The sequence below is a fragment of the Amphiprion ocellaris genome, chromosome 24 (assembly GCF_022539595.1).
Source record: "Amphiprion ocellaris isolate individual 3 ecotype Okinawa chromosome 24, ASM2253959v1, whole genome shotgun sequence".
NCBI classification, from domain to species: domain Eukaryota; kingdom Metazoa; phylum Chordata; class Actinopteri; family Pomacentridae; genus Amphiprion; species Amphiprion ocellaris.
The window spans coordinates 9,939,482-9,961,286 of record NC_072789.1 but is presented as its reverse complement, the minus strand read 5'-3'; the positions used below and the strand labels follow the sequence as shown (position 1 = coordinate 9,961,286).

The following is a 21,805-nucleotide window of genomic DNA, read 5'->3' as shown; positions in this document are numbered from 1 at the left end:
GAATAATCACTGATCACTTCTTCAAGTTGACAGCTAAACAGTGAATCTTTCCTGCTCTCGTTTGAAGTTGTCAGATGTGAAGATTTGCTGCTTTTGTTTGTTCGAACAAAACAAACAATCTGAAGATGTCTAGTTGTGATCTAGGAAACTTGCTTTGTCCAACCAAAACTCCAACATTACACAACTTATGAAGTAAATACGCAATAACTAATGATTATTTTCAATGTAGATCATGTTCTTGATGAACAGATTAGTTGTTTCAAATGGAAAACATCAGAAAATAGTGAAAAATATCAATCAGTGCTTCCTCAAATGTCTTGTTTCGTCCAAATATGTTAAGTTTTAAGTCACAGAGGAGGAAAGAAAACTGAAAATAATCACATTTAAGAAGCTATAATGACAGAATTTAGACGAGTCAATTAATCGACTGTGAAAATAGGTGGAGACTAATTAAATAGTTGCACTATAGTTTAAACCAGACTGAATTTCACTCAAATATATGATTAGCAGGTCAGAATTCTTCAAATTGAGAGTTTACTTGAGGCTCTAAAATGTTGACATTGACAGAAAGTTTGGAGCAATAAATAATTATCAAATTGGAGCAATAAATTTTGTTACCCAAAGACCAAGATTTGATTTCTAAAGATATTCAATTTACTGTCACAGAAAGGGTTTAAAAACTGAAAATATTCACATTTAAGAAGCTGCAAGCAGAGAATTTGGACTTTTTACCATTGAAAGTGACTCATACTGATAAATTAATTGTCAAAACAGTTTCGATTTTGGATCACAATTGTTTCATAGCTTTGCATGACCAATAAAATCCTAATTAAGTCAGTTTGCGCTGCCATAAAAGCCAAATATGACAAGAATGAGGCATCTGATGGGTGCCGTTAACCTGGATGAACACTAATAAGTTAGTTATCAGTCAAAAAGCCCCTCTTCATGCTGACTTTGGTTAAATCTGCAGGCTCAGAGTGAGTCAGCAGCAGAACACAGGATGCAGCATGGGCTGCATGATTTACATCTCAGCATAAACATTACGATGTATGCAATGTCAAATAAGCAAAATTAACCCAAACACATCGTCCGATAACTCTCCTGCTGCTTGACGCGAAAAGAAAACTCCTTTTCCATGATGTAACTACAGGAGAAGTCTGTCTGATGGAGCGTCATTTACTCTGATTCAAGGTTTCCTGAGCTTTTACTTCTTAACTTTCAGAGTCTGTTGGAGTGCAGGAACCACATGTGCACAGGAAACTGGAGAGAAACACTGAGAAGGAAGATTTGGTTACACACCAGAACATACATCACAAACTTTTTGGATAATCAATTAATCGGTTTGAGTATTTTCTTAGACATAAACATGGATATTTTCTGATCGTAGCTCCTTTAATGTGAATATTTTCCGATTTCTTTCCTCTTCTGACAGTAATCTCTACATGTGTCCTTGTTGGGGACAAAACAAGACATTTGTTACAATTTTCTGCCACTTTATAGACAAAACAACTAATCGACAGAGATCAAAAAAACCTGCAGTTGTTTGGAAAAAATTCAGCTACAGAAAGGTTGAAGAAACTTTTAAATCGCAACACAAAACTGTATGACTAGTACAAAGTCAGATCTGAGTTGCATCCAAAGCAAAACACTATTTTGGATGCTTTTTCGAGTGTTACAACACATGAGAAAGGCTCCAAGCTGATTATTTTGTCTTTTTTTTTCAAATATTTTTAATTTCCAATGCAGATGGACTTCTGGTCAAGAGCTAACATTTCTTTTAGAATGAATAATTTTCTCCCAATTGAGTTATTCAAGAGATCAGGTGAAAATTTTTATATATATATATATATATATATATATATATATATATATATATATATATATATATGTATATATGTATATATATATGTATATATATATATATATATATATATATATATATATATATATATATATATATATATATATATATATATCACAAAAATACTAAATATGGTACCATGCAGCTCTAGTGGAGAGTCAAAGTGGAGCCATTTTCTTACAGTTAAGGAGTAATTACAAAAATTATGTGCCAAATCCTCTATTTCACTGCTCATATAATGTTCTGTGAAGTTATTTTATCACAAGGATTTTTCTGCAAAGCCAAATCTGAATGTCATCCAAAGCAAAAAATAAACAACAAACTATTCTTGAATGTATTTGCAAGCATTACACCACACAAGAAACGTTCCTACTGCTTTTTTTCTCCCCTATAAAATCAACACAGTCATTCTAAAACGGTTAATTCTTTCCAAATACAGTTAATAGAGTCATCTGGTGGGACAATCACAGCTCTGTACTGGCTGAACTACAGAACTGTGTGAACACTTCGAGCTGAATAGAAAACTCTTCCTCCCACTTCCTCCTATAGGAAAACACAATCTTTCACTTACATCAGCCTGTTCACTCATTATGAGTCAGCAGCAGAACAGAACAGGAGGTTTCTGAATGTAACGTGGGCTCAAACACATGGCGAAGTAGATTGAAAATTTGTCTATTTTTAAAAGAAATATCTACATTTGAAGCTGCCACCTGGGAGCTCAGGTGTCTGCCTTTATCAGCAGCTGTAAACAGGCTGTGTGCATTGTTCTGTACTGCTAGATTGTTCCACAGAAGAAGAAGTGGTTGTAAAGTGACTTGTAGCTGTGGATTAAACTGTCAGCTCAGTGTGCTTCTCTGAGGAAAACCAACAATCAGCCTCGTCTTAACAGTCACGAATTACACAGACACCAGTTGTTCATCTGAACAGGATGAGCCAAGATCCTGTGAGTAACTGAGCTGTTTGTATGGTTTTAAATAACCAAAACACACATTAATGTGGTTTATCTTCGGCGCTAACAGCAGAAGAAGAAGGCGGTTATGTGTCTCAGGTACTAGCAAGAAAAATCCGCAGATATTGTTCCGCTTTTTTGGCTTTCTGCCAAAACAAACGGGGCAAAGGAACGCTTAGAAAGATTTCAAAATGTCCCGAAAACACTAGCTGACACAAAAGACGTTCCACTTACAGGGTTTCTTGGTTTGTGGCTGAATAAAAGTCGCTCTGGGCGATGCAGGGCGGCGACTGAGGGCATCGGCAGTTATCCGAACCTGTGTTTGACAGCTACAACCAGGAAGTCTGCGGCGGGGAGCGACGGTGAGGGGAGCCAATCGGAGGGCAGCGCTCGGATTGTACAGTCCAATGGGGTTTGAGCGGAGGCGGGGCCACGTAGTTGACGTAAAGTGAGGGCAAGATTGCGCAACCGTCCATCCTCTTCCTCAGGATAATAATAAAGAGGCAGAAGAGCTACCAGCTGTCGCTTTCTGAGTTTCAGGGCAGGAGGCGAGCAGAAAAACATCAAGGCTTCAGAATACAAATAAAACTACACCTGAACAGTGTTTTTATAGAGTAAAAACACAGGCATTGCTAGGATGGTAAAAAATTGTTTCCTCAGCTTAGCTCAAAAATCTACGTAAATAAAAAAATCAGTGAAGAAGTGGTGACAATCATGCAAAAACGGTGCCAGAAAAAATATGTTCAAAAACGGTACAATATTGTAACGCTCACAAAAAAACCAAACATATATATATACATATATATATATATATATATATATATATATATATATATATATATAAACTATTTATATTTGATGTGAACACTTTTTACACTTACAGCCTGTTTTTTTAAATTGTCAACATGTAAATTAACATGTTTCTTCTGTAATTTTAATGAAATAAAAGTCGGTATTCTGTAAAGTTTGTAAAAATATTATTTACCTTTGTTCAACATACAAAATTTGGGTTTCTAATAACAGTGAATATTTGTAAAATGAGGATATTTATCCTGATTTAAACAGTGATGTTATTGTTAATCGCTAAAAAAGAGCAAATTACTATTTGTAAAAATACAAACAATATTTTTGCTGTGAATTACTTAAAATTTTGACCCATTTTTTGTCGCTGTTGTTGGTTTTTGTTGGGTTTCCTTTAATGACAAACATTTAAAACAGATTATATTGTGTGATTTTACTAGATATTATGTGTAATTTAACAAAACAGGTAAAATCTGAAAATAATGTTTAAAATGGCAGATAGCGTAAAAACAAGTGATTTTTAAAATTTCTTTTTATTGTTAAGATTATATCTATCTAATTCCATATAATTATTAGGGATCTGATACATTGTGATAAATTCTGTGTTTATACATGCATAAAACTTTACAAAGGCAGAAAAATACATGAGCTCGTAAAATTATAGAAAATGTGTTTCGGATATTAAAAATTGCTGTATTTTGAAATGCTTATTCTTCATCAAACTTCATATTTTTGGTCAAAATCATATTTTCTGTAGTTTAAATATTCAACCAAATTTAGTTTTTCTCTTGTTCCTGATCATTTCACTGCATATCTACACACTAAATCTCTCCTGATTAAAGTTTTTAAAAATGATCAATTCGGTGCGTAATGTCAGTTTTCCTTCAAAAACACGGAAACGTCCACGCTCCTATCAGCCACAAAAGACAATAAAACACCTCAAATGTGAGCTGCAGGAACGTGAGCCAGCAGCAACATTTCCAACTTGCAGGAGCCGCTCACTCTGTGCGTCCACACGCTGCGCGCCACCCTCTAAGGGGCTTGTGCGTAACAGGGTTTGGCGCACGGCGTAAACAAAAGCACATCGTCAGTGTCGGTGGCAGCTCAGTCTGAGAGCCACGAGTGGGTGAAGTGAACAGTCATTTCCTTTGCTCCGTCCACACAGAAAGTGGACTTTTCCTCTATTAGCAGGTGAAACCGCAGACATGGGATCAAACATCACCGAGCTGCTGCGCCGGATGGACGTCTAAGGTATTAAATGTTGTAAATTTTTATGAAGAAATCCAGAAATACAATGTGTCTGAAGCTTTTTGTTTTTATCCCACTCCAGGTAGCGTTTCGTGGAGGAAACCAGCTTGTGGAGAATAAGAGGATTCAGGTAAATTCAGATGTTTTTTGGTGCAAAAACATCTTCCAACAGGTGGAATAACGGGCGCGCAGTGGACCTTTTGAGCAACAAAATGACAAAGAGAACATTGAAAAATCAAAGTTCTCACTGTGCCTGAAAAGTTGCACGTTTTATCACTTGTTTTTCTAATTCCACTGTGTGATATTCCGTTGGTTTGGCAGTGGCCATGCCGTGCGTCCAGACCCAGTGCGGCTCCTCTCCGCAGGGAGCCAGTCCAGCCTCCCAGAGCGCCGGCGGAGAGCGCAGCTGCGACTTCCTCACGCCGGAGTTCGTCAAGTTTAGCATGGATCTGACCAACAGCGAGATCTCCGCCGCGGCGTCCGGCTCCGGCTTCGGCCCCTTGGTGGACACATATGGCTCCGGGTACGACGTGAAGCCGCCGTGTCTCTTCCAGGTGCCCGTTCAGGCGGAGCTGCCGTGTGTAAAGGTGGAGGATGGGTGTCCGCGGTACCAGCAGAGCCAGCATCACCCGCAGGACGAGCTGCTCTCCTCCCCGAGCTCCGTGTACTATTACCGGTCTCCGTCCCCGCACTCCTCCATCAAACCCAACTTCCAGACGCCTCCGGGACACATGTGGGAGGACTCCGGCTCTCTGTACAGCTTCCGGCAGGACTACTTGGCAGCGGCGGCGCACCGGAAAAACGCGCTATCCAGATTCTCGCTGTTTTCCCTCAAACACGCGCCACAGGGAGCTCAGAGTTTGTCCGCCTGTCAGGTGAAGTTTGACGGATCCCTCCACGTGTCCATGAACCTGGACGCAGGAGGAGCGCACCAGCCGCTGGACGGCCCGGTTCTGGGGAAGCAGCCCGGCGTGGGCTTCCCTCACCCCCTGCAGCTCGCCCACGGACACCACTTTGTGGAGTACCAGAGTTCCGGGGCGGCCGGCAGAGGAGCGCTGAGCGCGGAGGGGCTGTGCGCGGTGTGCGGAGACAACGCAGCCTGTCAGCACTACGGGGTCCGAACCTGCGAGGGATGCAAGGGCTTCTTCAAGGTGCGTTCACTGACAGCTGCAAGTATGGATCATTTTAATCTCAGAATGTAAAAACATGAAAACAAACAAACAAAAAACCCTCAGTGAAAATCTGAATATATATATATATATATATATATATATATATATACATATATATATATATATATATATACATATATACATATATACATATATACATATATACATATATATATATATATATATATATATATATATATATATATATTTATTTATTTTTTTTTTAAATTTTTTTATTTTTTTAAATAGCTGATTTGAATTCAGCAATACAGTGCAATTTTATATGAAATTAAAACGACCATTTACAAAAAATAAAGACTTTGAATGTGGACATTATTACCAGTTTTGGACATTTTTTAAAAAAAAATCACAGTTAACAAATAAACGTATATTCTGTGATTTCACTGGATATTATATGTAATTTAACAAAACTGAAAAAAAACTATAAAATAACAGTTAAAAAATACCTACAGTTTTCAATCCTTAATATACATAATTTAAATATATTATAACTGAATTAAAAGCAGTAGTAAAACTTGTAATTATAGTCATTTTTTTTTAAAAATACAGATTTATAATATGGACATTATTTACAGTTTTTACCATTTTTTTTACAGTTAACATGTACATGAGCACTTCTTTCTGTGACTTTACTAGATATTTTCTGCAATTTAACAAAACAGAAAAAAAAATCTGTGCAATAGTCAGTTCTAAAAAAAAAAAAAAAGTTAAAAACATTATTTTTTATATTGCATGTATATTCCCGTGAGCCCTTTCATCAGAACTGACTGCCTGTTAGATTGAAAAAAGTGTAACTTGCACTTTGCACAATATAATTCCTGACTACCAAGATTAACATTGATAAATCATGAGATTTTGCAAGAACTAAACATTTATAAGATTCATTCCTATCGAGTTAGTCGAGTTGAGACTCATAAAACAAACAAAAAAGCAGTTAAAAAACAGGCTAAAACTGTAAATGTCCACATAAAAAGTCTTTTAAAACTGTTCTAGATGGTAATTCTGTCTTTTTGACTGTAAAATTACTATTAAATATTAAAAATTACTATTACTATTAATTTTTCAGCATTTTAATCAGCATGAAATATCATTATTTTACAGATAATAAAATTATCCAGCACTTGCATTTTGGCAAATTGTAATCACTTTCTTTTTCAAAGTTTCCTGTAAAATTGCACCTTTTTTACTGTATTTAAATCTGCTAAAAATAAATATGAAACATTATTAAAAATATGATCACTTTAGAAATATTTTTTTCCATATTTTATTTATTTCTCCCTTGTTTGATGTTTGCTTTGAACAGGATTTGAACATGTAGTATTTTAGTGTTTTAAACATATTTTTCTGAGACCTTTTTTGGCAGATTTTACTTTTTTTGAATGATTTTTTACAGTGTAGCTTGAACCAATAATAAAAAATGCTCTTAAAATGAATATTAAATAATTATGGAAATTAAACAAACTGCTTTCTTACAGCAATTTTAAAAAACAATGAAGTTATTGTTTTGGGTAAACATCATTTATTAGCACTGACCCAACATATTTCCACATAATTCAGTCATGTTAGTCCAACTAATTCAACAGTTGTAAATTAATGATTTTTTAAAAATGATTTTAGGAATTTTTATTTACTTTAATACAGCAGGGAAAACTATAAAATTTCAGTAAATTGTATTTTAGTTTTGGTGTTGTGTCATATTTAATACTATTAACTATAAAAAAAAACAAGCTAAAAATGCTCATAAGGTCCACATCAAACACCTTTTGTTTCATAAATAACATTTAATCACAAAATGTCAATATTTGTTTCATTGTCTTTCAATCAGCAGAAGACGTCGTTATTTTACAGATATTTGACGTCCTTTGTACTAGTTTTACAGTGTTTTTTTATATAATTCTGCTCTTTTTAAAGATTTTTTGACACATTATCATATATGTGTGTGTGTGTGTGTGTATATATATATATATATATTTTTTTTTTTAAATATATATATTGCAGTAAATGGAGTTAATCCAAACTTAGTACTTTCTTTTCTTTCTTTTTTTTTTAAAACATTAATTAAAATGATTGAGATTTTGGAGTTGTGCACTTGACATAATAAAAATTCATTTTAAAAGGATGGAACATGGTGTGGCCACGCTGCCCCATCACGCAGCTCTAATTTCTAATAAGTGGTGATAATTTAACAGCCCCACCGGGACGCTGACTGGCCTTCAAATCGGACATTAAACTCCATGTTCACGTTTTGATCTCTTGATCTCTTGATCTCTTGACACGTTTCAAATGTCCTGGGTGAAAAACGGCCGCCGCCGTGACGCGAATGAAAACCTCCTCCTTCACATCTCGGAGGGAGATTCCCGGGGGCAACTCTCCAAATTATGAATGACCACGTTGCTGTATTTACCCAGACTGAGCGTCCGCCTGCTGAATGCCTGATCCGGCCTCTCAGGAGCCGGAGCGCCGCTGGTCACTTCCAAAGGACGATTTAAGCCTTTTGTGGCTTTGTTCTTCATAAAAAACTTCCCTAAAAAAAGGATCTTCACAATGAGCCATCTCAGAAAAGCCACTCTAGATCAATTCTTGATGATTTTATGTTGACAAAAAGGTTGTTTTCTGGACGATGTAGCCCTAAAGCCACATTTAGAACCAACATACTGTTTGCAGAAACCCATATTGTGCTTTACTGGTAACAAGAGCACAGCAAAGATCCGGTGCTGAAGTATATTTTGTGTGTACTTTTAGAGTTTTAATGCATTTTAAAGAAGTTTTGAGACAATTTGCATTTAAAAACATCCAAAATACATCTTCTGGTTCGCAGTTTATCCAAAATATCCTTAAAAATGAAGTGTATTTATTGTATTAAGTATACAAAACCAGGATCTGAACTGATGTCATTGAACATCAAATGCATTCTACAATGTGTTTAGTCCATTTAGAAGATTTAGAATATCTGTATTGTCTCCTTGAATCTGTGCAACATTGGTATTTCTATAGAACAACCATTTGCAATAATGTTATTTTGCACAACCAGAGGAATCTGTGCAACATCAATATTTCGACATATTGAAGAATCAGTTCAATATCAACAGTACTTATCAATATTTCTGTTTACTTTCCTACATTTTGCACTATTTTCACTGCAAATTTCTCTGCTGTGGGGTTAAAAAAAAGGATCATCTTACCTTATCTTATCTTAAATTAAATAATACCTGATTTTTTTTTCTGCTCTCTGTGCAGCGTACAGTGCAAAAAAATGCCAAATATGTGTGTTTGGCTGCCAAAAGCTGCCCGGTGGACAAACGCAGGAGGAACCGATGCCAATATTGTCGCTTCCAGAAGTGCCTCACCGTGGGAATGGTTAAAGAAGGTGAACGGACAAACCTCCAGCAATCTGTCTCACATCACTGATATTTATGTTGTTTCTTTGTGATAAATACTGTTAAAAGGTACATTTTCTGATTTCCAGCTTCTTAAACATGAATATAATCTGTTTATTTAGTGACAAACAGGACAGAAACATCTGCAAGATCTACCGATTAATCGATTAGTTGTCAAATACTGCAGACTGATGTGTAACTAAATCTTCTTTTTCAGTGTCATTACATATTCTGCTGATCACATTTGGAGCCCGAATGTCAACAAACTCTGTGTCTTTTAAATGAAGCTATTACTGAAAAATTCTGTGTATTCGAGACGCCTTAAATCAGAGCAAATTATGCAGATTAGTCATTGAAGTTTAGTTAAAAAAAATAAAAATTGTAAGAAATATTGATCAGTTTGTTTTGTCCACAATAAAGAAACATTTTTAGACAATTTCGATTTTTCTTTTCTTAAAAAAAATGACGAAAAACAATAAATTGATTATCAAAATAGCTGCTGATTAATGACAACTAATCAATTAATCGATTAATCTTCCCTTTCAGCGCTTCTGTTGGTCACTCACTTTGTTGTGCACATGTAAAAGAAATCAGAAAATATTCATATTTAAGAAGCTGGAATGAGAAAACACACGTTTTCACTTTTTTAAAAAAAATGACTCAAACTGATTCATTGATTATAAAAATAGTTGCTGATTAATCACTTTAATCAGGTTGAGTCATTCTGAAGAAAACCTGTTTAGAAATATTCTGATTCCAGCTTCCTAAATGTGAATATTTTCAGTTTTTTTCTCCTCTATGAGAATAAAATGAAAAGTTTTTTTGTTGTAGAAACTCTGATCGATACTGGTCACATTTCTGAAAAAAAACCAAAACTTTACTTACAAGAAAGACACATGCAGATGAAAAGGAAGATTTGGTTGCACATCTGGCTGCAACAATTAATTGATTCATCTTTAACTATTTTTAAAATCAATTTTCAAGACAAAAACGTGTGTTTTCTGATTCCAGCTTCTTACACATGAATATTTCCTGGTTTCTTTCACATGTGCACAGCAAAATGAGCAACAAACAGGAGAGAAACACTGAAAAGTACAATTAGTTCATCGATTAGTTGATTAATTGTCAACTACAACATGAAGCACCAACTATTTTGATAATTAATTAATCAGTTTGAGTAATTTTTTCAAGAAAGAACGTCTAAATTCTCAAATTCCAGCTTCTTAACTATAAGTATTTTCAGTTTTTGTTCTCCTCTGTGACAGTAAACTAAAATGTTTTTTTTTGTGTCAACTCTAAAAAATATTTCGCACAATTTTCATTTTTTTAAAACTATATTTACAGAGTTTGTAGACATTCAGGCCCCACATGTGCACAGTAGAGTGACTGAGAAACACTGGAAATGAAGATTTGGTTGCACATCAGGCTGCAGCAATTAATTAAATCGATGATGATGATTTGCAGTAAGTTTTCGTTTTGCGTAAAGAAGGAAAAGTGGATGCTGACAAGATAAACTGTTCAGTCCTACCTGGAGCTTCATGCTGAGAAGTTTCTCCTCCTTCATTTGAAGGATTTGGAAGCAGAGTGGTCTAACACACTTTCTGTAGTTTTGAGAAAAATGGGCTCAAAGTTTTGTGTTTTAAAGAATGGTCTAACATTGGAAGTGCCACTGTAACGCTATATTTGGGTTGTAGGTTCGACCACTTTGCTTCTAAATCCCTCATTTATTCGCTGCAGTTGTGAGGACCGACAGTCTGAAGGGTCGGAGAGGTCGCCTCCCGTCCAAACCTAGAGCTCCTCCGGACTCGTCTCCGGCCGGCAGCAGCCTCCTCGGCGCCCTCGTCAGGGCCCACGTGGAGTCCAACCCTCTGCCGTCTCGCCTCGACTACTCCAGAGTAAGAAAACAAACCCAAAATTAATAAATGCACATGGCAGAGCTTTAACTGCAGCTTCGGCCTCCGTTTTTCATTTCCAACCTGACTTTCAGTTCAAGCAGAGTCCGGGGAGTCCGCCGGCAGACGACGCTCAGCACGTCCGGCAGTTTTACGAACTGCTGACCAGATCGATGGAGGTGATCCGAGGCTGGACGCAGAAGATCCCTGGATTCACCTCCCTGCCCAGACATGACCAGGACCTGCTCTTCTACTCAGCCTTCCTGGAGCTGTTCGTCCTCAGACTGTCGTACAGGTAAATCTGCAAGAAAATAGTGAAAATCAAGCAGCACAGACGTAAAAAAAAACTAAACAGTGACTGAATAGAGAAATGTTCTAAAACTGTAATAACAGTGAAAATAACTGCAAATGTCTGTCAAAAAAAATTAGATTTTTAGCTCATTTAAATAAAGCAAAACTATGTAATTCATAGTTACACATTGTAAAACACCAAACTGCAATTTTTGATTGATTTTTGACATAATATCAAGTGTAAAAGAACAAATAAAGATTTTTTTAAAACGTAATTGTGTTGGGGGGTTTTTGTTTATTTTTTCTAATTTAACTTCAATTAAATGATCTACAAACATGTTTAAAGCACAAATTATCACTGCTGGCTGATTTTTGACTTTTTTTTCAGTCAACATGCAAATTAAAACTTTTTTATTTTTTACTAAATAACAACAGAAAACAAGGAAAATCTCTAAAATAACAAATACTACTTTTCAATCTTTGATGTACATATGTTTTCTTTTAAATAGCACCAAATATTGTAAAAATTTAGTGATTTAAAAACAGTAAAAATGTAATTTTATGGTCACACATTGAGAAAGAACAAAATAATAGTTGTGGACATTATTCACAGTTGTTTTTTATTTACATCGAACATGTAAATGATTTTTTTTTTTTTATTTGCTGTGATTTACTGGATACTATCTATATTTACCAAAACAGGAAAAATCAGTAAAATAACAGTAAACAACAATGATTTGCCAATTTTCAATTCTTAATATACACATTTTTTATTTTTGACTACAACAAAATATCTCAAAACTGATCAGATTTTTTTGCTGCTTTGAACACAGTATGAAAAAAAGGTAAACATTTCATATATTTTTGATTTTAATTACAGTTTTGATCTGTTTCTTTAGGGTTTTCCTGTAAACGCATACTTTTTTCTGTGATTTAATGAGTTCTTATGTGTAATTTAATGGGAAATTCTGTAAAATAACAGTAAATTGTTCAAAAAAGAGACAGCTGAAATGTTCATTGGATCAAATTTTTTTGCCACTAATGAAAGATTGATTAACAGCTAAAGAAGTTCCACTAAAAGCATTTTGTCCCCGTTTTGAAATACAAATTACTTAATGGATGCTGGACAGACTTTTCTGCAACAACCTGAAAGTGAACCAGACAGTTTCCACTCACCTCGGCCTTTCAGCTTCACGCTTTTACCTCGACTTGTTGCGACGTTTCAGGTCGAACCCCGAGGAAGGGAAGCTGATCTTCTGCGACGGCTCGGTGTGGCATCGGCTGCAGTGCCTCCGAGGCTTCGGCGAGTGGATCGACAGCATCGTGGAGTTCTCCTCCAACCTGCAGAGGATGAACCTGGATGTCTCCACCTTCTCCTGCATATGTACCCTCGCCCTGGTCACCGGTGAGACATGAAGAAAACATTTTACACTTATAATTTCTGTCTGCACTGCTGAAAGTCATCTCCTGATTAACACTCGAGCTATGTTCGAAGATCTCTGCACTGGAATTATTTACGGTTTTATTTTTAAATACTAATCAAATGAAGATGCTAAAATCATGTACCTGCAGAGAATTATGCAAAGAGATGTGACAAAAAATAACATTTAGGGATGGAGAGCATGCTGGACACACAAACACTGACTTATTATAATTTAAATATTTAGCTAGTCATAATAGTTAACTGCCTAAGACAGTTAGCAATGGATAAATGGTTACAATGGCTAGCTAAAGTAACCAGGTGGAATAATTTACACAAAAAAAAGTTTTGGAAAAGGGCTGTGCAAAGGCTTTGAATTGTTAGTAAGAAAAAATAAATCTTTTATATATAATTCCTGGGATGAATCTGGCTGTTGGCTAATTGGCTGAGACAGTTAGCAATGGATAAATAGCTAAAGAAGTTAGCTAAAAGTAACCAGTTGGAATAATTTAATACAAATAATAGATAAACTGTTGGAGAAGGGGTTGTGCAAAGGCTTGGAATTGTTATTTAGAAAATAATACATGATGTGCTGAAATGTGGTTTGTTGTCCTGCAGAGCGTCATGGCCTGAAGGAGCCCAAGAAGGTGGAGGATCTGCAGAACAACGTGGTCCGATGCCTGAAGGACGGCGGCTCGACGGACGGAGGCTCCAGCTGCTGGTCCAACCACCTGTCCAGGCTGCTGGAGAAGCTGCCCGAACTTCGCACTCTGTGCATCCAAGGCCTGCAGAGGATTTTCTACCTGAAGCTGGAGGATCTGGTGCCACCGCCTGCAATGATAGATAAGTTATTCCTCGACACGCTGCCGTTTTAGAGCCACGGGAGAACACACACGGGGACGTTTTTCTGCAGTTTTCTCAGCGACGGCGCCTCTTTCGCTTCAATCCCAACATAATTTCTGACTATTTGGGCTTTGTGGACCACATGAGGACATTTTAAAACTAGAACAGAGCTGGTGGATCAAATGTTTGAGAAGGAGAAGCAATTCGTTTCAAGAATTGTGGCCACTTATCCTGGAAGCATGCTGATGAGTCTTCAAGATTCCAAGACTGAAATAATGATGAGATTTTTTTTGATTATTATTCTTTACGTTGTGAGTTAAGCTCAAAATGAAGGACTGTGAGTGAATAAAACTACGTGTTCAGCAGGTGAGCAGCCTTATTTTACACTTCTCAGCTTGTATAGACGCCTTTTGATACGAGACGTTCGTCATGTTTAGGTTTGTTCGAACGTTTATTAGTCAAATAGTGATTAAGACTCTGTTGTGTTCTCACAGTAAGCTGTCATTGTCCATGCTTTAATAAATAAATGACTGCCAATGAAGTAAGTGGAGCTTCTATAATTTATTTTATTTCATTCTTTGGATTTTTGACCAAAGGAATCCAAGAAAGGTCTGTTTTCTTTTTCAAATTATTTGACATAAATACCTAATTCAAGCAAAACAAATATTTTACTTTCAAATTAAATATCTGTACATATCGATTAAGGTTGCATTATTTTAAAATCCCCATTTGAAAGCAGTTCATTTATGCCCTTTTTTGAATTTTGCGAAGCTAATTCTGTGTCTCCAGGTCATTTAAAATCATTTTGACATACATTTTTTGTCATTAATTAACTAACTGTAGACGTATTTGTATTTGTAAATTCATAAAAACATATATTAATGCAAGAGACTGATAAACAAAGACTTTTAAAGAAATTATGCTGCAAATTTTAAGGTAACTGACAACTTTTGCATGAAATGTTGAAGCAAATGTTTTTAATTTTATAATTCAGATATTTTCAGTTTGTACTTTTTGCTGTTTTCTAAAGCTAACGTGAAAAAATTAAACATGGATGTAATCTGACACTAATATTTCTTACTCAGTTGTATTTTTATCGGTTATTTCACCAGTTTTTAAGTTAAAGTAGCCAAGAAATCAGGAAATCAGCAACTCTGCTTCGAGATTCTGCTCATGTATGTAAAGGTCAAAAGGTCACGCCAAAACAGCTGATGAATTTCTTCCAGAATTTTCCAAGGCATGAAGGTCAGAGGAGGGAAAGTGTGTGTTTTATAGCTGCTGGCTGCTTGACATTTCTGCAGCCATTCGGTTAGACGTGACATTAAAGACAGCACTTTCTGCTGCTGTTAGCAAATATGTTCAGCACCTGCGACACAAAAAGCCCAAAAAAATAAAACCTCTAAAATCTCCTGCTGCTATTGTTATCCAAAAACCTCTAAAACTGATTAAAATTAACATTAATTTGGGCTTTTTTTAAAGGTTAAGAGCGATGTGAGCCAAATATATTGAAACAACTCGAAACTATTTTGTTCTCTGTGTAGCAGAAAAAAATTATTTTATCACTTGTAAAAGGTAAAATATATATAAAAAAGACAATGTTCCCAATGAGCTTTTAATGATCCTGTCCAAAATTATTTAAAAGTTGTCCAAAATAGCATGAACTTGACCAAAATGGCTCACAATTTGTCCAAAGTTGAAAATAATGTCCAAATTGCCAAAATGCGTGCCTTAAAATTAGTCTAGAAAAGCAAAAACGCAAACAAAATGTGTCAGAACTTGTCCAATATAACTAAAAAAAGGTCAAAAATTACGCTAAGATTGTCCTAAAGTATAAAAATATGCTGCTAAATGACTCAAAAATTGTCTGAAACAAGAAAAATTGGCCAAAATGACTCACAATGACTGTAAATCTATCCACAATAATTAATATGAGAGAAATCTATTGAAAGAATTGGAAGTCCTCGGCCACGTCTGTGACTGTGTGACATGTTTTCTCCTCTATGTGGAAGAAAAAAATGATTTCATGGTTTGAAAAGGGCCTTATATACCATAAAAGGGACAATGTTCCCGAGGAGCTTTTAACAGGCCGGCAGATCGATATCGGAGGCTGCTCGGTGCTCCAGCATGGTGGGCTGAGATAGAAACGAATCGATGGCGGCATCTGACAAACGTCCAATTTATTCTGATGAAGATGCTGATTGACAGGTGCAGAGAGACAATAATACAACATCAGATATCGGTGAAAGACTCCATGAGGCCTGCAACTCTGCAGGAACATCACAGAAATATTAATCTAAAGGAATCCAATTGATCCACGAAGGCATTTTACAGCAACACACAAACGTCAATATCAAGCCCCTATAGCACTGTGAGAAAGTTTGTTGACACTCTGGAGCTCCAAATAAAGAAACTCTGACCAAAAACAGTGACTCAAAGTTTGTCTAAAATGACCTAAAATGTGTTTTAGATGACAAACATTTGTCTAAAATAGCAAAAATTTGTTCCTGAAGAATAAAATTATGCCCAAAAATGACACAAAAAAAGTCCCAATCACACAAAACATTTGTCCTAATGAACAAAAGTTTGTCCAAAATTTGTATGAAATCACAAAAACCTGACCAAACGGATTAAAATTAACATTAATTTGGGCGTTTTTTTTGAGGTAAAAAGTCACGTGAGACACATATATTGAAAGAATTAGAAGTCCTCGGCCAAAACGCTGCGTCTATCTCTGGTTGATTGTGTGTTTTCTGTATTGTTGGATGATATATGAGCTGGATGTCGAGGTGCAGGTCAGAGAACGGTGGACATGTTGAGGATTCTGAAGCCTTCAGGCTGCTGCTCACCTTTTTATCACCACTTGTGGCTTTTTTTCTGAGGCTCTGACTTCACACTTTGATCTCTGCATCCATCCAGCTTCAATGCGGCTTATCGTTATCGCTGTCGGCCCAGAGACCAGCCGGGGACCCCCCACTCGCTTCCAACATGTAATCCATCGCTGATTATTACAGGTTACCGATCAGGTGCTGCAATTATAAATAAAAAAAACCTCCATCTGGAGTCACAGCGGTCCTAAAACCTGCACCGAGACAAAAAACACACAGACAATGACGGTGAAATCTTTGTTTTATCGGCCTCCATGAGCTGCAGCTGAATAATTTTCAGTCTTTATCATCACACCTGTTACTGTTTCAGTCATTCTCAATAATCAATGTTCATTTTAATTGACTCTGGGCTCTATGGGTAATCTGGAAATCAATATGTGAGATGAAAAAACAGCTCAGTGTGCAGCTCAAGGATCAATAATTATATATTGTTGTCATTGTGGACAAACTTTGTGACTTTTAAACATGTTAGGTAGGGTTTTAAGCCATTTTGGTCAAGTTTTGACCATTTCTAGAGATATTGCTGTCATTTTTTTTTTTTTTTTTTTTTTTTTTTTTTTACAAAATTGAATCATTCTGGGTCATTTTTTAGTAATTTTGACCAATTTTGAGTCATTCAGGAAAAGTCTCAACTCATAAAACCAAAAAATTGGACCCCTGTCTTGTCATATTCGCCACACATGAAATTCTATTGATGTTAGTGATCTTAAAAGTTAAATAAAGACCGTATTTTAGTCAGAAATATGAACATATCCATATACAGACACACTTAAAAGAACTTAGTGGGTCTTTTCAAGGGCCAATAATTCTCAAAATACAGCCACAATATATGAACAGAATTCAATTTTAGGTCCTAAATATCATATAGATAAAATTGGAGACTAGTCGACTTGCTACAGACTGACTGATGTGTGAAACCCTGGAAGTCTGAGAAAGCATCTAAAAAAAGCCACACAGATATGTTATAAAGTGAAAAACGGATTTCCACCACAAGGCGTCTTGAAAAACACACTTGTATGACACCGAGGAATGCCATGCAACACAATAAACAGTCAGGAAGATGAGCGATTACACTTTAAAGCCACCAATTAACAAAATTAAAGCCACAGAAAGCTCCTGAAAGTGATTCTTTGTTTGGGAAAGCGATCAGTGGATTTTGCATTAAACAGACGAGTACTTCCGAGTCCACTTAGCAACCGTTTCTGTCACCGAAACAACAGATAATAATTGGAAGGGATTAGAGTTTGTTGTTAAACCCTTTGGGGAGTGAAATTAGCATTTGGCGCTAACAGGACAAATAGAGATACAAACACTTGAATCGGTGGACTGGATTTTAATTTAAGCCCGGAGACGGAGGACAGAACACACACAGAGGATCCCAAGTGATACATGGAGCACTAGAAATATCCTACTTCAGTTATTTAGCTCTTATCCAGATGCAATTTATTAGCAGGAGTTTGTTAAAAAACCGTGCAGAAAGGATTTAGAGAATCTCAAGCATCTCGTGGGGAAACAGATTTAGTGAAAAACTAAGTTGTACCTGCAGGTTCTTGTATAAACCCAAAGTCAGAGGTTTCTTGAAAAAAAAATATATATAAAATGGCAATAATATAATGTAATATATGACAGTTATGGTTTGTAGTGCAGTTTTTTGCCCCACATATACATTTACTAGCCTTAGTTTGACATTAGATCATTTATTTTAATTTTTAAATTAATAATGATAGATATTAACTTGTATAAAGGCTATGAAATTATAAAATCTGTAGTACACAGAAATGTATAACTGTAAGGAAAAATAAAAACTTGTAATAATTAGGCAGCTGGGGCATAAAAAAAATCACAAAATAACAGAAAATGAATATATCTTCTGAAAAATACTACAATTTTCCATAATTAAAATAAATGTCAATGTTTAATGTGAGAGGAGATCATGTATGTGTCCTTTTATTAATTTTTTCTTTTTTTTTTTTAACAGATATTTGCCATGAATTGAAGAAAATTATGTGTATTAAGAAACAAAATGTGGCAAATAATCTTTAATTGCAATTTTATTTCCCTGTTTGGTTAAATTACTGATAATTTCCTATTACATCACAGATATTTTTTTCAAGTTTACTGGAAAAAAATCTTTCTCTCTATATATATATGTGTGTGTGTGCTATTTTTTTTTAAATAAATTATTAAAGACATAAAATAGTAAATATGTTTTTAATCTGTCATTTTACAGATTCTCTATTTTTCGTTAAATTACAGAAAAAAGTTATATACATGTACACACACACACATATAAACATCATTTTACAGATTTACAGTATTGACGAAAATTTTTTATTTTTTAAATATAGATTCTTGACATATTTACAAGTAGCTCGTCTAGTTTCCATCTTCGAAACAAATTTTAATTTTTGAAACCTACAACCCAAAGTTGTTCCCGAGACAAAACTTCCCAGGTGTGTCAGGGAATTTTTAAATTAGTTTTCAGCAAAAAATATGAATAAAATGAACTGAAATCCAGTTGGTCAAGGAGGAAAAACCCACCAACTGAAACTGAAAAGATTTGTTGTTCTCGTCACGTAGCGACTCAAAACGCCGCAAAGAAAAACTGCCAGAAGAGAAAGAAAGAGTTTACAGTCTGAGCCGCTCAGAAAGACGAAAAAGAAAATTAATCTGTGGAGGCCGAAACATAAAACAGATCTCCGCTATCGCAAACTATCGCTCGTCTCAAAAGAAAGAAAGAAAGAAAGAGATGCTCAGGGGAGCGTTTGAAGGGGAATGAGCGGTTCAGGGGGACGGAGCTAAAGGCTCCGGAGGACTCAGGGTGCGTTTGAGGATTATGAGGACGTTTCCATTCAGAGCTGGAGGCCTGCAGAGATGAGCTTCAGCCTCCTGCAGCAGCTCTACATTCCTGTAAAGAGTGATGGACAGCTGAAGTTCACAAACACTTTCATCCCCCTGAATCCGACGGACTAAACACGACTGCATGCACCGCTGTAGACGCTAATTTAAACTGTTTCCTTCACATCATGAAGTAATTCAGTCAAATCAACTCATTTTTTCTCATAAACATCTCAGTTTCACTCATTCTTAACTAACTGAGCTGAAAATATCTCATATTCATTAGGAGCTAAAAACATGAATTCGTATAATTTGAGCTATTTGAGCAGCTGAGAGTTCACTCAACTCATTAAGATAAGTTCACTAGAAACAAAACAAGTACTTCACCAGATTATATCAGATTTTCTACAAGCAGCAGCAAAAAAAGTTCTTAAAAGTCTGTATCATTTTTCAGTCACATACCGGCAGATTTCTGTTAAATAATCACTTTTTTCGTTATACATTAGAGTAAAAATAAGGTCATTTAATGGGTAAACACTGTAAAAGACCAAAAAAAACCCCAAAACACAAAAAAAACAAAAAAAAACAAACCACTTTTGATTGATTTGTAGCTTTGGCTTTGTATTTCACACACGATTTTTTTTTTCTTCCTGTGATTTCATTAGATATTATCATTAACAAAACATGGAACATCTGTAAAATAAGAGGTGTTTTTTTTTTTTTTTTTTTAAAGTAAATACATTATAATTTATTTTGATAATTTACACTTGTGGCTACAGTCCTAACCCCCAATGAACCTATTTACCTGACAAGAAAACCAAAAACCTTTGAATATTTACTGGAGTTAATCATGTAAATGTGAATATTTGTGACCTTCTAACATTTAAATTTTGTTTGCTTTCATAAATAGTGTGAAACTGGTGTAACTGGTGTTCAGGAGGATTACTGGTCATTAAATCTGAATGATGACGACTCCATCTGGTGGTTCTAAGCAGAACTGATGATTTTAGATAAAACAAAACAGAGGATTTCAAATTAAAACCACCAGGCTGCATTCATAAAACCTGAATAATGTTTAAAAAAAAAAGACAGCCTTGTTGCATTTTCATTCCGTTTATTTTATGCTTCTTTGCTGTCAACGCACTTCTCTTAGGGGATAGTAAAGTGAAACACATTATTTTAACCCCAGATTTCTCTTTAGAGTAAATATACATTTATAGCTCTGACAGCTGAATTGGATAATTCTTTTAATTAGCTGTTGTGTTTGTGTTATTTTTATTCTGTTTCTGCAGTTTGTCAGTGTTTTTTTTCCTTCTCTCACATGGATATTAGTCTAAAATAGCAAAAACGTGTCCAAATTGAATCTAAACTTGTCCTAAAAACAAAAACATGCCAAAGATTACTCCAAAATTACCCAGAATGACATAAATTTGTTCCCCTTGACAGGAAATCTGCCCACAATGAGTACAAGTTTATCTAAAATGTGGACAAAATTTTGCCCAAAATAATTCAAACATTTCCCCCAATCATTTTAAATTTATCCAACATGATTAAAACATGTCTAAAATCACTCAAAACCTGAACTAAAGAGCACACAAAATGTCTTAAATTACTCAAATACTGACCAAAATAGCAAAGAGTTGTCCACAATTGCTGGAAGCGTTTCCACAGTCAAAACACTCAAAACTGAGCCGAAGTGACTCAAAATTTGACCCCAAAAAAACCCCAAAACTTGCCCATTATTATACTGATAACTTGTCCTAATGAACAAAAATATGTGCAGTGTCTTCAAAATTAGTCTGATGGGACAAAAATTGGTCCAAACTGACTCAAAACTTGTCAGAAACAACTAAAATTTGTCCAGAAAGACTAAATAACTTGCTTTAAAGAACAAAAATTTGCCCAAATTGACTAAAAACTTGTCCTAATAAACAACAATATGTGCAATGTGTCTTCTAATTTGTCTGACAGAACAAAAATGTGTCCAAATTGACGCAAAACTTGTCCTCAACAACTAAAATTTGTCCAAAAAGATTAAATTACTTGTCTTAAAGAACAAAAACTTGCCCAAATTGAATAAAAACTTGCCCTAATCAACAAAACTACCGCCAGTGTGACTTAAAATGTGTCAGTGGAATAAAAACTTGTCCAAAACGACTAAACAACTTGCCTTAAAGAACAAAATCATGTCAGAACTTGTTCAAAAT

General features: G+C 35.4%; 2 protein-coding genes across 4 annotated transcripts in view; one reads left to right on the top strand and one right to left on the bottom strand.

Annotated features, from left to right (window-relative positions):
• The window catches only part of gpd2 (glycerol-3-phosphate dehydrogenase 2 (mitochondrial)), a 42,953-nt gene extending 31,782 nt beyond the window's left edge, over positions 1-11,171 (bottom strand). For 2 of the 3 annotated variants that reach the window (XM_023290360.3, XM_023290362.3), the window contains exon 1: positions 3,045-3,187. The gene's annotated coding sequence lies outside the window, so the exon portion shown is untranslated. Of the gene's footprint in view, positions 1-3,044; positions 3,188-10,957 lie in introns of those variants that run through there. The other variant, XM_055008453.1, reaches the window with a different exon arrangement.
• On the top strand, positions 4,501-14,416 carry LOC111581942 (nuclear receptor subfamily 4 group A member 2-like). Its single transcript, XM_023290363.3, has 8 exons — positions 4,501-4,862; positions 4,942-4,989; positions 5,181-6,010; positions 9,290-9,419; positions 11,167-11,324; positions 11,417-11,616; positions 12,839-13,017; positions 13,651-14,416. Exons 3-8 carry the CDS (start codon positions 5,186-5,188, stop codon positions 13,905-13,907), a joined length of 1,749 nt encoding a protein of 582 aa, XP_023146131.1. The 5' UTR covers positions 4,501-4,862; positions 4,942-4,989; positions 5,181-5,185; the 3' UTR covers positions 13,908-14,416.
• Positions 14,417-21,805: the final 7,389 nt, after the last annotated feature.